The sequence below is a fragment of the Vitis riparia genome, chromosome 4 (assembly GCF_004353265.1).
Source record: "Vitis riparia cultivar Riparia Gloire de Montpellier isolate 1030 chromosome 4, EGFV_Vit.rip_1.0, whole genome shotgun sequence".
NCBI classification, from domain to species: domain Eukaryota; kingdom Viridiplantae; phylum Streptophyta; class Magnoliopsida; order Vitales; family Vitaceae; genus Vitis; species Vitis riparia.
Window position 1 is genome coordinate 24,555,333 of NC_048434.1, and position 14,092 is coordinate 24,569,424.

At 36.2% G+C, this 14,092-nt stretch overlaps 1 protein-coding gene across 1 annotated transcript; it reads right to left on the reverse strand.

Moving 5' to 3' along the window:
* Nucleotides 1-40: 40 nt before the first annotated feature.
* Nucleotides 41-13,787, reverse strand: LOC117913033 (diacylglycerol O-acyltransferase 2D-like). The gene is made up of 9 exons (XM_034827889.1): nucleotides 13,261-13,787; nucleotides 13,085-13,159; nucleotides 12,911-12,996; nucleotides 11,695-11,801; nucleotides 11,450-11,605; nucleotides 1,884-1,970; nucleotides 1,296-1,393; nucleotides 878-965; nucleotides 41-331 (listed from the first exon to the last, which is right to left on the reverse strand). The coding sequence occupies exons 1-9, from the start codon at nucleotides 13,473-13,475 to the stop codon at nucleotides 230-232; spliced, it is 1,014 nt and encodes a 337-aa protein (XP_034683780.1). The 5' UTR covers nucleotides 13,476-13,787; the 3' UTR covers nucleotides 41-229.
* Nucleotides 13,788-14,092: the final 305 nt, after the last annotated feature.

Sequence of the window (14,092 nt, forward strand, 5' to 3'; positions counted from 1 at the left end):
AATTCCCTCAATCACTCGAGGAAATGTCAGAGAACATCAATTTATGCCTGCAAAGAAGCTGCTACTTGTGTATTGTCAAAATGGGAATTTCCAAAAGCATGCTTTAACTCACATAGTTTTGAGCTTCAATTTCATTAATAAATAAAATCAAACAAGGGATATCATTACATAAAAAGAGATGAGATGTGGATGAACAAGTGAGATCCACAATGCACGTCTTGGCATCTGTTCAAAGAATTTTTAACTGAAGATCGGCATGGCCAACTCTTGCTTTGTGCTTTTCAAATAGATCAGTAAGTGCCTCAACAAACTGACCATGTACTTCAATGACCTGCATGAATGACAAATAAAATAACAAACACTAAGTAAATTCATCCCTAGATCTTTTTGGCCCATAAATTTGTATGTTTGAAAGAAGCTTTACAGACAAAAATGAAAAAATATACTAAAAGCTTTATCTATGCTGAATAAGACATACAATTTTGAAATAATGCAATCATAGTTGTCACTTTACATAAAAGCTTGTCTAGTTTTTAATAGAAAGTTCAGTTAGCTTAGTATTGCTTTTGCATGAAAATACAAATAGACAGACTGTACAATATAATCCAAGTAGTTCACAACTTTGAATGAATTCAAGACATATTAGGTGCAAGTCAACCTTATTAACAATTAGAGAATCCTCTTCACCCTGAAACTGCCTTCTTTCAGGAGTCAATTAAAGAAGAGCATTAGGATGATCAACACAAACATGAGTTGCTCCTCTTTAACAAGAAATATCAAAACAATATTCTAACACATGAATTCACAAGATTAGTTGTGGAAGCATCCTTGAACAAATATATAAATTAAATATTTAGACAGTTGTAAGCATCCATACCTCTTCCACAGTAGGTTGCGCATTTTTCTTAACCTCAATCGGTCTACCCACCACCACATCCATTGGATGTCGGTAGGGTAAAGGAGATCTGCATAAGAAAAGCACCATGAGACAAGACTCTAAAGAGATCTAGAAAACTATCATTTACATGTTCAAAAAATACAGAAATTGCTTAGAGACTCTAATCAGCAAGATTTCCAGGTTCAGATGTGGATTAACCAAAACTGTTCCTCAGCATTTTAACATCTTAGAGCAGCTCAAAACCATCCACAAGATTAGATCAAGACATAGTTTTCCCTTTCTTTTTTTTTCTTTTTTTTTCTTTTTTCCTATTGAAGAAAAGAAATAACTCTAGATGCAGAAAATAAAGGTTTCTTATTAAAATAAGTAAATGAAAGAGAGACGATTTTATGCATACCCAAATATTCCCCAAAAGAAAATGGGGGTAAACTTGATAGCTCTAGAAAATTGCAGGTACAAGTTCCCACCAGGTTTCCACCACTTATAGACGTGAGACTGTAGTACAATAATGAAAAGAAAGGATTTATTTAACCTTTTTTGGAGCAAAATGCATAATAAGCATCAATAACAGGACTTGATTCAGTTCAATCCAGGTCAAATCAACAAAGCCTTAATGCCAATTACTTGGATCAGCCAGATGAATCCTTTTCATCATTTAGCTCTAAGGTTATATCCTCCATTAAATCCTCAGCATTGTGCTTTCTCTCACTGCCTCAACTGATGTTCAATTTAGATGATGAAGAAGAAATAAATGAAATATAAGACTGACTAGCAGTTTTAAGATCATATAAAGGATTAAATGTGAAAGCTCATGAGAAAGCTACAAAGAACCAATTCCAAGAGTCAACAGACCTTAAGCACTGGTATAAACATTTAGAATAAAGTTTGAAATTAACAAATGTAAAATAGACAGAACTGAAAAATCAGGCTAGACCCAGTCGGCAATGCAGATGGCCAAATACCTGGTGGGGAAGAAAACAAATACCTGACCAAAGCAGAAAACTGGAACCAAGGGCCGTCCCATCTCCATGGCTATGCGAACAAATCCTTTTCTCGACTTGAGGAAGGCAACCTACAACAAATAAAAAAAGATGCCTGTTTCAGCTCCTCAGGTTGGACTGTTCCTCACCTACCTTCCAGGCTTTTCCCATGTTAAACCCAGGTCCCAATCCCTAGAAGCAACAGGCAGTATAGCCCCTGTATGCTGCAGGCTGTAGACTGAACTGCCCCTATGGGATGCTAACCAGGTAAAGGAAAAAGAGAGGAAAAAATAAATAAATAAGTCATCTGTTTGTAATATACTGTTCATGGATTAAATAGCCAAGATTTGAGTGCCAAATTCTAGATTGCTCACAGGCAAGATGGTGAAGGGTTGGGATAAAAAAACTTCTGACATTTGATTGGGTCATCTAGAGAACTTATCACTGGTGATTAAGTAGGGGCCTAAAATTTTAGAAACTATTAATGTTATTATTATAATAATAATAATAATAATAATATTGGTTTATTATGTTATATAACTTATTTGATTAATAAAAGTTCAATTAATTGGCTATTGTAAGGCTCAATGAGCCCTTTCTTACGTGATGAATTGTTGACACAGTCCTACATTTTGTCTCTGTGGACCTCAAATATTCTGTCATTCATCATTACTAGTGATCATGTAGTGACCTTTGTGAATTTATATTTTTTAATAAGCACATGGAGATTATATGTAAATAAAGAAGGAATTTACAAAAGGAGATACGACGAAGGTGCACCAAAGTACATAGGAGGTATAGAAGGGGTGCCGACCAAAAAAGCAAAAAAAAAAAAGGATCTCTTAACCAACCCTTAACTGCTAAGAACCTAACCAATCAACAAAATCTAATATTGATATTGAAGTTGCTGCTATACTATGCCTAAAACAATCCCAAAAACTTATACATAAAAAAAGGTAACCTAAAAACTTGTACATTAAAAAAAAAAAAAATTAAGTGCTAGCTTTCAATGCTCCACATTTTCAAATGCCCTCTGAATTCTCTCTAGCATAATTGTCTAAAATAAACACAAAAAGAACCTCGTCCATGCTCTCTTCTACCTCTTCCCAACACAGACCCATGCCAACTAAACAACATTGGTCTTGTCTTGTAAAGGAGTGGTTCACCCACTAAATCCCAAACACAAAGAAGACTAAATGCCACAACATTTCTAATAGAGTAATAGTGTAAGAGAATATGATCAACAAATTCTTCTTCCCTCTCTATTTATTGATATATATATTATAAACAAAAGATGTATTAAATATGAATAAGAAGTACAAGAGAAAGATGAGAAATTCTTCCCATAATTACAAAAAAAAAATTGATTAAAACATGATTGGATCCCTCCACTATACAAGGAGATCTATAAAAAATGGATTAGACCACATAAAAATATACATGGATATCATCTTCTCAAATTGGACTAAGCTCCTCCCATTGTTGATCAAACCCTTTTGATCCACATGTTAAATGTCGATTAAGCAAAATAACATTCAGAGGAATGCCTTTAAAAGCGTTGGTACAAGCAACCTAAAAAAGAGGAATATAAGTGAAGTAGTTCTCAAGGCATCTCTAACATTTTCCACTTATTCTTAAAAATCCTAACATTTCTCTCTTGCCACACAATTCAAAGCAATGTGTCACAGGGACTTACCTCTAATGGAACTTCCTAAACCCATGCATAATACAATCATGTCGCATATACTGCTAGGCTCAACCCAATCCCTCCTAGTTTGTCTAAAGAGACTGTGTCATAACACAAAAGCTATTGAATAGTGTGGAAAGAGAGAAATGTTAATTATCTCTCCACTCCTCACAAATAAGATGCACCAATTAGGATTAAAGGATTTGAAAGGTCTTCTCAACTGTACCATGCTATTGGTATTTGCATTCTCATGTGTCATTCTTCAAACAAAGACCTTGACCTTAGATAATACTTTAGATTTCTCTAAAAATTTGTTTGGAGTGAAAGGAACTAAATCCGATGCATTAGACAAAGTCATGAAGAATGCTTTTACCAAGAACAAGTCTGAAAAAGATAATGACCGAGCTCTTGCATCTAGAATGGATGGAGACAAATGCATGCGAGTGAGCGAGAATACAAGTCTTTCAAGGTCTTCAAACTCTAAATCAGTATTGCGACTGAAATTAAGGTTCCAAGGAAAAAAGAAAAAAAAAAGAGTGTTGCTAAGTATACCTAATATGAAGAGATTTTTAACTTTGACAATTCTATAAAGACTTGAAAATTGTAAACATAAAGGTCGATCCCCAAAAACAAATGTTCCCCAAAAAACAAATTATTACCCCATCACCCACCACAAAGTGCATGTATGTAGAAAAAATTTAGAAAACTCTAGCAACAGCTTTCTAAGAGCATTGATGTGACCATTTGACTAGAATGTTAGCGTTCCATTTATTAGAATATATCCCATAAATACTTAAAATAACCTAATACCAAAAGACAAAACTGTCTCCAATGAACTTTTAAAGCCACTTCCCTAAAAAAGCACAATTCCTCAAAGAAATTTTCCCAAACACCAAACCTCCTAACTCCTTAGGCTTACACACTAGGTTCTGATTGATAAAATGATCTTTTTTGCGCTCCCTAACCCTTAACTCTTTTTTTCAATTATTTAATTTTTGACATTATTGATGGTGGAATCTTGATAAAAGATAAGAAATAGTTAGGGATGTAAGACAAGTATGGAACCTTTTTTCCACCCATCCAATCTCCTTGAAATTCTTCTTCGCTCTTACACATTAAACATTAGTTTTTAAAGACAAACCTTTTTTCTCAACTAAAGTTAGAATCCTTTCCTACAACTTCCCATGCAAAAACACCGTTCTCATCTAAATCCACACGATCCAAACATTAGTTGACTAATCCTCTTGGTGCCAAAAGGGAATAGAAAGCTTTAGCAAAGAATTTTTCCCCTCTTTCTAGATGGTCCAAAATAAGAACAAGGGAATAGCTCTCCAAGCTTTCTTCCTTTTCTTCTTGACAAAAGATTCATGTCACCTTAAAAGGGCCTCTTTTACAGAGTAGTGTATCACCCATGCAATTCCAAAAAGCACAAAAACAAGATGTCACAACATGCCACAACAAAACTACTCTTGAACAATGAAGGAAGATATGATCAACTGTTTCTTTGTCGTTTTTACACAAATAGCATCTATTTAGGATTCTCCATCCACTTCTTTTAAACTGGTCCAATGTCAAAATCCTCCTTTATGTAGCTCCCTACACCAACCAAAAAAAAAACTTCACCCTCATCGAGGCCTAAAGATTCCAGACAATGCTTGTAAGGAACAACTATAAACTTTCAAAGAAGAATGAAGAGTAATAAGACTTAACTAAGAAGTTGTCGCATCTTATGTTCTACCAAAACATCTTATCATCAAGACTACTACAAATCGATTGCGCCTTAAATTGCTTGAAAAAAACCTCCACCTCATCTAATTCCTAGTCAATGATCTATCTTGTGAATTTGGGGTTCCAACATACCCCTTCCTAGTTTGCTCCCACATATTGACTTCTCATGTGTCTTTGGTATAGATGCAATTGAGAATAGTACTGGGAAAGCCTCACCTAAAGGTTCATCCCCACACCATCTATCCATCCAAAACTTAACCCTTCACCTTACCTAAGCCTCACATATCTTTTTTTTTTTTTTATATAAGTAAGAAAAGAAATAAGGTTATAACATATCTTTTGAACTAGTTACAACAAATAATGAAAGGAAAGAGTTGTTCCAAGGTAAGTCTTTGCACCGCCTGTCCAACCAAACTTTCACTCTCCTCCCACCCTAACAATGAAGTGGACTCTACTTTTAAAAACCTCTTAATTTTTCCTTATCGCCCTTCCACATTTCTAGACCAAAACCTTCCCTTGTCACCTCTAGAGCACCAACCACTCCTTTCTTCCCTAAACTTCCTTGGAATAACCCACTTCTACATAGACTCTTTCTAAATCAAACTCGAACCCCACTTGCCAAGAAGAGCAATATTGAGAACTGAAAGATTTTTGATGCCAAGACCCCTTTATTTTTTTTAATAGATAAAAAGAGCAATAATATTAAAAATGCTTGAAAAAGACACATCAAAGTACACAATGTATAAAAATAGCGCCTAACAACAAGTGAAAGAAGACCCACCTAAAACAAAAAACCAATGCCCTAAAGCCGTAGAAAAAACAGAGTTCCCTCAATCAACCTTCTTGTAGAAAAACCAAAATTGGTTTCTATGATTCAATCAAAGCCTTGAAAAACTTCCTCTTGATGTTGCTTGTAATCCTTCTAGCATTCCGCTAAGATAAATATTAGCTTTATCTACCCACTACTCTCCCTTTTCGCTTCTTGATTGTCTATTTTTGCCCTTATAATTCACAAAACATTCCAACTTCTTTACTTGCTTTACAAATTTTGAAGCAAAAGGGTTCTTCCTTCTCTTCCCACCCTCTCGATCCCTCACCTCTTTCCTAGTCTTCAATTTTTTAGGGAGAGCCAAGATCTCGATCTCAAAACCTACTATTGACATGCCCCACTAGTTACTAAAAGTTGTCAAGTTGCTTGAGGACCAATCCTCTATAGGCATCTCCTCCCTTGGGACCAAACTAAGACATGCCCCTTTTTCTCTAGTTGTCTCACCCACTCCATCTTTAATTGGCCTCACCTCAACCTCTTCAAACTCCACCAAGGTGACATCCACCAAAACCATCCTTAGAGGATATTGCTACCCTGTCACCTCACTTCCCCCAAAAGAAAGACCATTCCCATAAGTTGAAGGAGAAGAAGCTGCTCGAGTCTCCAAAGAAAAGTTAGAGAAAGAGAGAGAGAGTATCAGGGTGTCATGTCGCTTCTGCCATGATAGCTACATTGGTGCTTAAGGGGTGAAGCATTGGCAGAGGGAGCTCAAGCATTAGAGGATTGAGCCCTCTAGAGAGGAAATAGGCCCTAAATAGAGCTAAATCATCCACTGAGTTGGTCATACTAACACCATTGCCCAGCTCAACACAACCTACACCTCCCCATTAGGCCTCCAAAAGAGAGAAAAAAAAAAAAAAAAAAGGCAATGGGCTTTCTTAGAACAAACCCAAACCCAACCCATAAGCCTCTTGAGACTTAAAATATTCCACAAGGCAGCTTGAAAGTTAGGCCCCTTCACTTGAAAAGCCTTTAAAGAATTAAGCCTCTTTCAAGCCCTCGAAGCCCATTTCTGCTCCCTTGCATCACACTATGCCCAAACAACCCCTAGAAGCTTGTCTCCCATCACCATCACCCTCCATAGCTTCCACTGGCCCACCATCAACCATAGCCTTTTCAGAATTTTCAGCCACCACCAAACCTATCCTCTCTTTTCACCCACCATAGAGTGATTGGTCACTTGCCCCCTTTTATACTAATGAAAACTACACCCTCGTACTCTCATCAATGCATAACACTCCCATAGGCTTACCTCTAGCCTCCAGACCATTGTTACCATTGCTCAAAACCACTTGAGAAGTCCATGGTTGTACTTCCCCCCCACAACTAGATAGCAAAGCAAGACAAACCCACCACCACCACCACCAATTACCCAAGTGTCTTTCTCCCATATGATCTCACCAAAACGCTTATCCATTCCAAGTTATGAAGATGTGCTACATCTTCATCTACAACAAGAAAGCCACCACAACAATCACCAAGCCTTTTTAACACCTCCCAACACCACAAGTATAGAGGAAGACTTACTATTCTCACCCACACTTCTTTAGCATGCACACCCTTCCAAAAACACCCTACCTTTAGGACCTACCCATCTAGATGCAAAACCTTATCCTTGTACCTTCTTAAACCCCTTGAAAGCATCGTCACATCAAAGCTTTTTCCAAAATCAAATAAGAAAAGGTTACCCTCTACCAAGGAAATCCTCACTCCTTCCAAAGACCAACCATGACCTTCCCATCTCCTTAATAAAGGCAATTTTGGAACCAGGTTTGAATGTTCTCCCCATCTCCCAACTAAAAAGTGCCTCAGAAGCTCTTTCTTAAGTTAAGACATCCTTATCCCCAATCTGAATCCAAACTACTTCACAGACTGTTCCAAGCTCTTTCTTAACCAAATCTACATAAGATCCTTTTCATCAAGTCCATTGACCTACTACCCCTTTCCATGGGCCTTAAGGCAACTAGGGGTGGAAGCTTCCTTTCCTCTAAGAAAGAAACTAGTTTGAGACAATGAAGCTTCTCAACAGAATAGAAACCCCCCCTCCCCAAGGAAACCCCTTCCTTTAGAGAAGATCAGAATAAACCTCTTAGCCTTCACAGAGTTGACAAAGCAAAGAATGAACCTCCCTATCCCATTTAAAAGTAGCTCTTACCTAAACTCTCTCACATCTTCAACCCAATAAGCTTCCATTCTTATCCTTACAATAAGCTTCCACTCCTTCCAACAAACGACCTGAACTCCAACCCCCAAACCTAATCTAAGAGGACACACCTCTGCTTCTCTCCATAATTTTCCCTTCCAGCTTCCTTTCAACCACATCTATTGAGATTTCAAACGACTTAGACCCCATTGCAAACCAACACCTACCTCCTCTCATATTCTTAGCTGAAAGGAGAGGATAACCTCATCAGCATTGTCTATATTAACCATAATAAGAATAAATACTATAAGACTCCCTACTTTCTTGATCATGGACACTATAAACCAATTGACCAAATCCTTTTTGAATTTTACCACTACAGCTATTTTTAATATTATTATTTTATTGAAAAGTAGATACAATGTTATAACACAAGCACCAAAAAGAAGGGGAAACCTATGCACATAGGATGTATAAAACGAATATTCAAAAAAAAAGAAAGGACTCTTTTTTAAGTACAACTTAGAACATCAATGAAATCTACAAATGGACTCTCTCTTTTTTCTGAATTTTTTAGGTGATTGGCTTGTTGGTTAGCTTTTTCCTCTCTAGGTTTTTTCTTTCTTTTGTTGCCTTGTTTTGGCTTTCTTTGTATACTACATGTGTACGTAGGGAGCGCCCCCTGTTTTGGCATGTTTTAATTTATTTTTCTCTTTGTCTATCAAAAAATAAATAAATAAAGGATAGACTTCTATCTCTTACTAATGTACCCCACCATTATTATATTATTATTTTCAATTATTATTATTGATTTGATTTCACAACCTCTACATTAATTGTTCCTATGAATCAATTATTTTGCCCTGCATCCTTAATAATATCTTGCATTGGGAAGCAATTCACCCCTTAAACTTGATATGCATACGAATAGAATGGAAAACTCCAGATCTTATGAGATGGCATGATGAGGCTCCTGTGAGTCTAGAGAAGATTTACATTTATCTTACAGGAGGAGGATGTTTAAATTTAGACGATTTTAATATGGCTTAACCCATATCTACTACAAATAACTTACACTAAAAGTTGAGTTCATTTGGTCTCTTAGACATTGCAGAATTAGAAAAAGAATCACTGAAAGACTCAAACAATCTCCCCTTAGATTGGGGGGGGAGGAGAAAGAAAATTTGGTCTCTTAATCACCATAGAATTGGCTTCATCAAGAGGTAATGAGACCTTTAAATTTTTGTCATATTTCATTTGTTACCATTTAAATAAAATTCAATTAATGTTACTTAGCTTAAATCTTGTAAATAAGGGCACTAGGCACAAATTTGAAGGAGTTTTTTCTTTTGTAGATATCATTTATACATTAATTGAATTCATCTTAAATGGCCACACTATAGATTCACTCATTTTAAAAAAGGAATTTGGATTTTTTAAGAGAAATTAATAGGTCAATCTGGTTTCTATGCTAAAGATAAATTATTTAATCATCTACATCTATTATAAAGCATTTGGAAGCTTGTGTGATTGATTTTGGAGGACTAGACACAGGTTTCAAAGACCAATTAAGATATCTTGAGCTTATTTTGGTATCTTAAGTAAACAATCATATTTAGTCTTTGGTTTCAAAATTTTCATATTTTTTTAATTGGTTAATTAGATCTTGTTGGCTGTTAAATTATAATTAATTTGAAGTTGATTAATCTTTGGAGGAATATTTGCTTTCTTTGGAGCCTTGGAAGAACAATATTTTCCAATATCTTGAGTTTTGGGTGAATTTTCCAATCTTTGTTATTATTATATTATTATTATTTTGATAGGTAAATTTTCCCAATCTTTATTAATGTTTATTTGGATCATCTTATTTAGACCCTATGCAACATAGAGTTAATATTTGGCTTTTTGTATTTACTCATTGATTTAGTGGTTGAATGCTAATTCTCCACTGGTTGAGCTATTTCTTTGGACCTTGGTATTTATGAGGGTATTGATTATTGGTTTTTATTTTTTTATTTTTTGGTTTGGATGCCCTACAGATGATTTGGAACCAAGTTATTAGTGGGTTAAGGTGCCAACCAAAGCTAGAGTTATTTGCTAATTAGATTGTTTGTATTCAAGCCTACAATTTCTGAAATATATTTATGCACTACAAACTTTTTTTTGATAGGCAAATTGGGAATTATATTAAAAGCATCTATGAAAAGGGCACACCAAAGTATGTGTTTATGCACTACAAACTGTGTATCAGTCAACTGCTTTTGAACTACTTACTATATTTATGACCCTTATGGCCTTGTTAATTACTCATAGGGTTGTTTGGTTCACCCTTGTTTTTTTTCCCCAGACCATAAGCTTTTGGAGGACAAGGTTGGAGTAGAGCCCAGGAAGCTGGCTATCCTTGGAAATAGTTTATAGATTGATGCCAAATTGTGTTAGTTTTTATTAATTCCTATATTGTTAATTCCTATAGGATAAACTGCAGTATTGTACTTCTTTTAAGACCTGGGTTAGTTTGTTATTTTGATGATCATGTTATATTTTTCTTTCTGCCACACAAGAATTTGATTTCTACTTTCAGGTTACATGTTGGGTTGGATTGGTGATTTGGTGCTACATACTTCTTTCGAGCTGGGTTGGAGTTGGTTCTGGTCATTATGTTCATAATAAAAAGAGGATATTACAAAAAACAAGTTTGAAGTCATGAATGCTCAACAGTGAAGGGAAGTAGCAAGCAAGGTAATGTCATATGATGCTTTCTTATCATCAATCTCAACCACATGATCAATAGGATACCATATTCTTCTAAAGTTCTCCCCCATAATCTGAAACTTTAAAAAGAAATGTCATGTTATCATCAATCTCAACCACATAATCACAAAATAGGATACCATATACTTCTAAAGTTCACCCCCATGATCGCAACCATTAAAAAGAAATTAAAAAAAAAAAATAGGAGCAGAGAGAAAGGGTATGTTCAGTCACATTCAGATTTACAAATACATAGAACACAAGTGAAATTATAATCTGGAAAGAGTTTGACGTTGCATATGTGTATGCATAGCTAATGAGAAGATTTAGTCACAAAGTATAAGTAAAACTGTATTGATATATTATTAAGCCTAAACATAGATATATAAATGAGATAGCAATACATATAAAAGGAAAATTCTAAGAGTTGAACCTCACAACCGTGCTCCATAAGACATGGCTCTTGCACTCCACCTGGCACTATGATGCAACTATAACCAGATGCCAAGAGGGAGGTAAAATTTTTCTTTGTTGCAGGTGTAAGACCCAACCAAGTCCATATATGCCGCAGGAATGGCACGTAGAACACCTGATAATTTTTTTTCCCACATGTTATAAGGGTGAGGAAGGGTCCATGAAACAGATAAGGCTATAAGCATTAAGGGTAGAGAGTCTTACAGCACTACTTGCAAGGACTTTAATTTTTGAGAGAGGCAGGAAACCTGTAAGGTCGGCAAGTGCAACAACACCAATTGGCAGAACTGAATGTGGCTCATAACCAAATACTGCAAGAAGCATACACTATTATCATTACTTATGCATAACAAAGAGAAATAAACTAATAGAAGCCAGTTCCTAAATGAGGTCAAAGCTGTCTAAGAAACCATGCAGCAACAGCCTGATGCATTAGACCTCCTACCTAAATATGCACACCTGAACTAGTTGGTTTTCATTTTTTCTTTTTCTTTTTTTTTCCCTTGTACGTCACTAACAAAAAATTCAAGGACCTTATGCAAGAATAAACTAAGGAAATTGGGGAAAATAAAGCAAGCAGCCCATGGAATAGCAAAATGAAGTAGGTTATAAAATAAGTTGGAAAATGATATCCTCCCACAGAATCACTTTCCCATGATACAAACTACTGGTATAGTGTTAGTGATAGTAACTAATAAATAATCCTGCTTTAGAATAAGTGGTCCTCCATCAAGCTCCACAGGTTGCTACAAGCTTGCCCTTGAGTTCAGATCTAGCTTCCCATGGCCATTGGATGCTTGAATAATCCTTAACCTCCTTTTTTTTACATGCAGAAATCAACACACTAAACAGTAACTACTGTTAAAGTAGAAGCCCTTTTGATCTTTTATCGCCTCTTTCCATTATAGTATCTTAAATGAAAAAAGAAACTCCTCCCTACTACAGCAATAAATGGTGGTATGTGTTAGATGACTTTCGCTCATCATTTCCTCAACTGGGCAACCTCTAATGTCCGATAATACATTTCATTTTGTCTTGAATTGTCATCTGATTGACCACACCATCCTCATTTCCATTACACCCACTTTTTCAATGCGTTCCTAGACATCCTAACATCCTAACATCTTAAATAAAAGATTAAACAGATGCATTATCACAGGCGTTAGTTAATAGCTAAATTCCTTTTCCAATCAATCAAAAAAAAGTGTTCTATCGAATAGAGATTTCCAACTCTTGATCCCCCCTTCCTCGGGTAAAAGCAATCAGAATTCATGGACCTTCCCAAAAGCCACTTTTATTTTTAACCAAAAGAAACAATCATGGGTTTCGATAATTTCGCTATCGCCATCAAACAGAGATTGAAGAGCCACTATTCTAAGAATCAAGAAGACGGCGAGGTGGGGTTTGTCTGTGAATTTACCATAGGCGCGATTGGGGTCGAACGCTTTTATATCCTCCACATATAGAGTCACCGGAAAATAACCGCAAGCATGCTTACAGATATACCTGGAAAGCCACATGATGAACCCTAAGAATTAAGAAAAGAAAGCCAAAGTAGGAGACTGTGTTGAAAAGAAGATAGTGAAATGGGTACCTGGATAGTTTTCTCCCATATTTGCTCCTTTCATCAATTGGAATCACCATAAAGACTAAAAGCAACCCAAAAACCCTGAAACAGATATACATTGGTCAACCGGATTTTTATTTGAAAATCAAGTTGGGGGAAAAAGAGAAAGAAATAAAGAGGATGGAAAGGGAAGGAGGACGAACGTGAGGGCCAGGGAAAGCGGAAGGAATAGCAAGGCCGTAAGGACCAAAGCGACGACGAAATGGATGGCCCCTAACCATATGGTGAGAGCCGCTATAGAGTGGATTAGGGAATCGTCCTCTCTTCCCTGGAATACCGTCAGTGTTTCCTCTACACTGCCGCTGCTCCCCCACTGCTCCTTCCTCTCCTCCATCCCCTTTCCCATCTTCCCAGACATACTGTTTTCCGATGCCCAGACACAAATCTTATTCGCTCCGCTAGAAGCCTATAAAATATATTATCAACGCTTCTTGAGCACCATCGCCATCTGTTACATCGTCCATGGGTCTTCAGGCAATCAATTATTTAAGACGCCATAAACTCTCCTCCCAGTTGTTTCTCTCCACTTCATTCAGTCATAAGTCATAACTGATGGCTGACGCAACTTCACCAAAATCATACCTATTTCCATTCAAGAATCCCAAAACCTCCCCTCATTCCTTTCTCCCATGCAGTTAGAAGCTCTAGAAATCTCTTTGGATTTTTCATAAATTCATCAGGGAAAAAAATTATTTATTTAAAATATCAAACTTATACCCCCACCAACACTTTTTGGGACGTGGCCTCAAAAGTCCAAAAGCATTAAAAACTCTTTCGGGTTTTATCTTATGGTTCAAGTTCAACCCAGTTTTGTTTTGTTTTTTTTTTTTAAAAAGGCAATTTTATTTTGTCACGTTCGAGGGTCCTGTACACTGTTGCTTATCCGGTTTAACGCGTTCACTGGAAATATTTCCAGTTTTTTTTTTTTTTTTTAAAAAAAAACGATTCTTTAGGAATTTTTGTATCACATAGAAA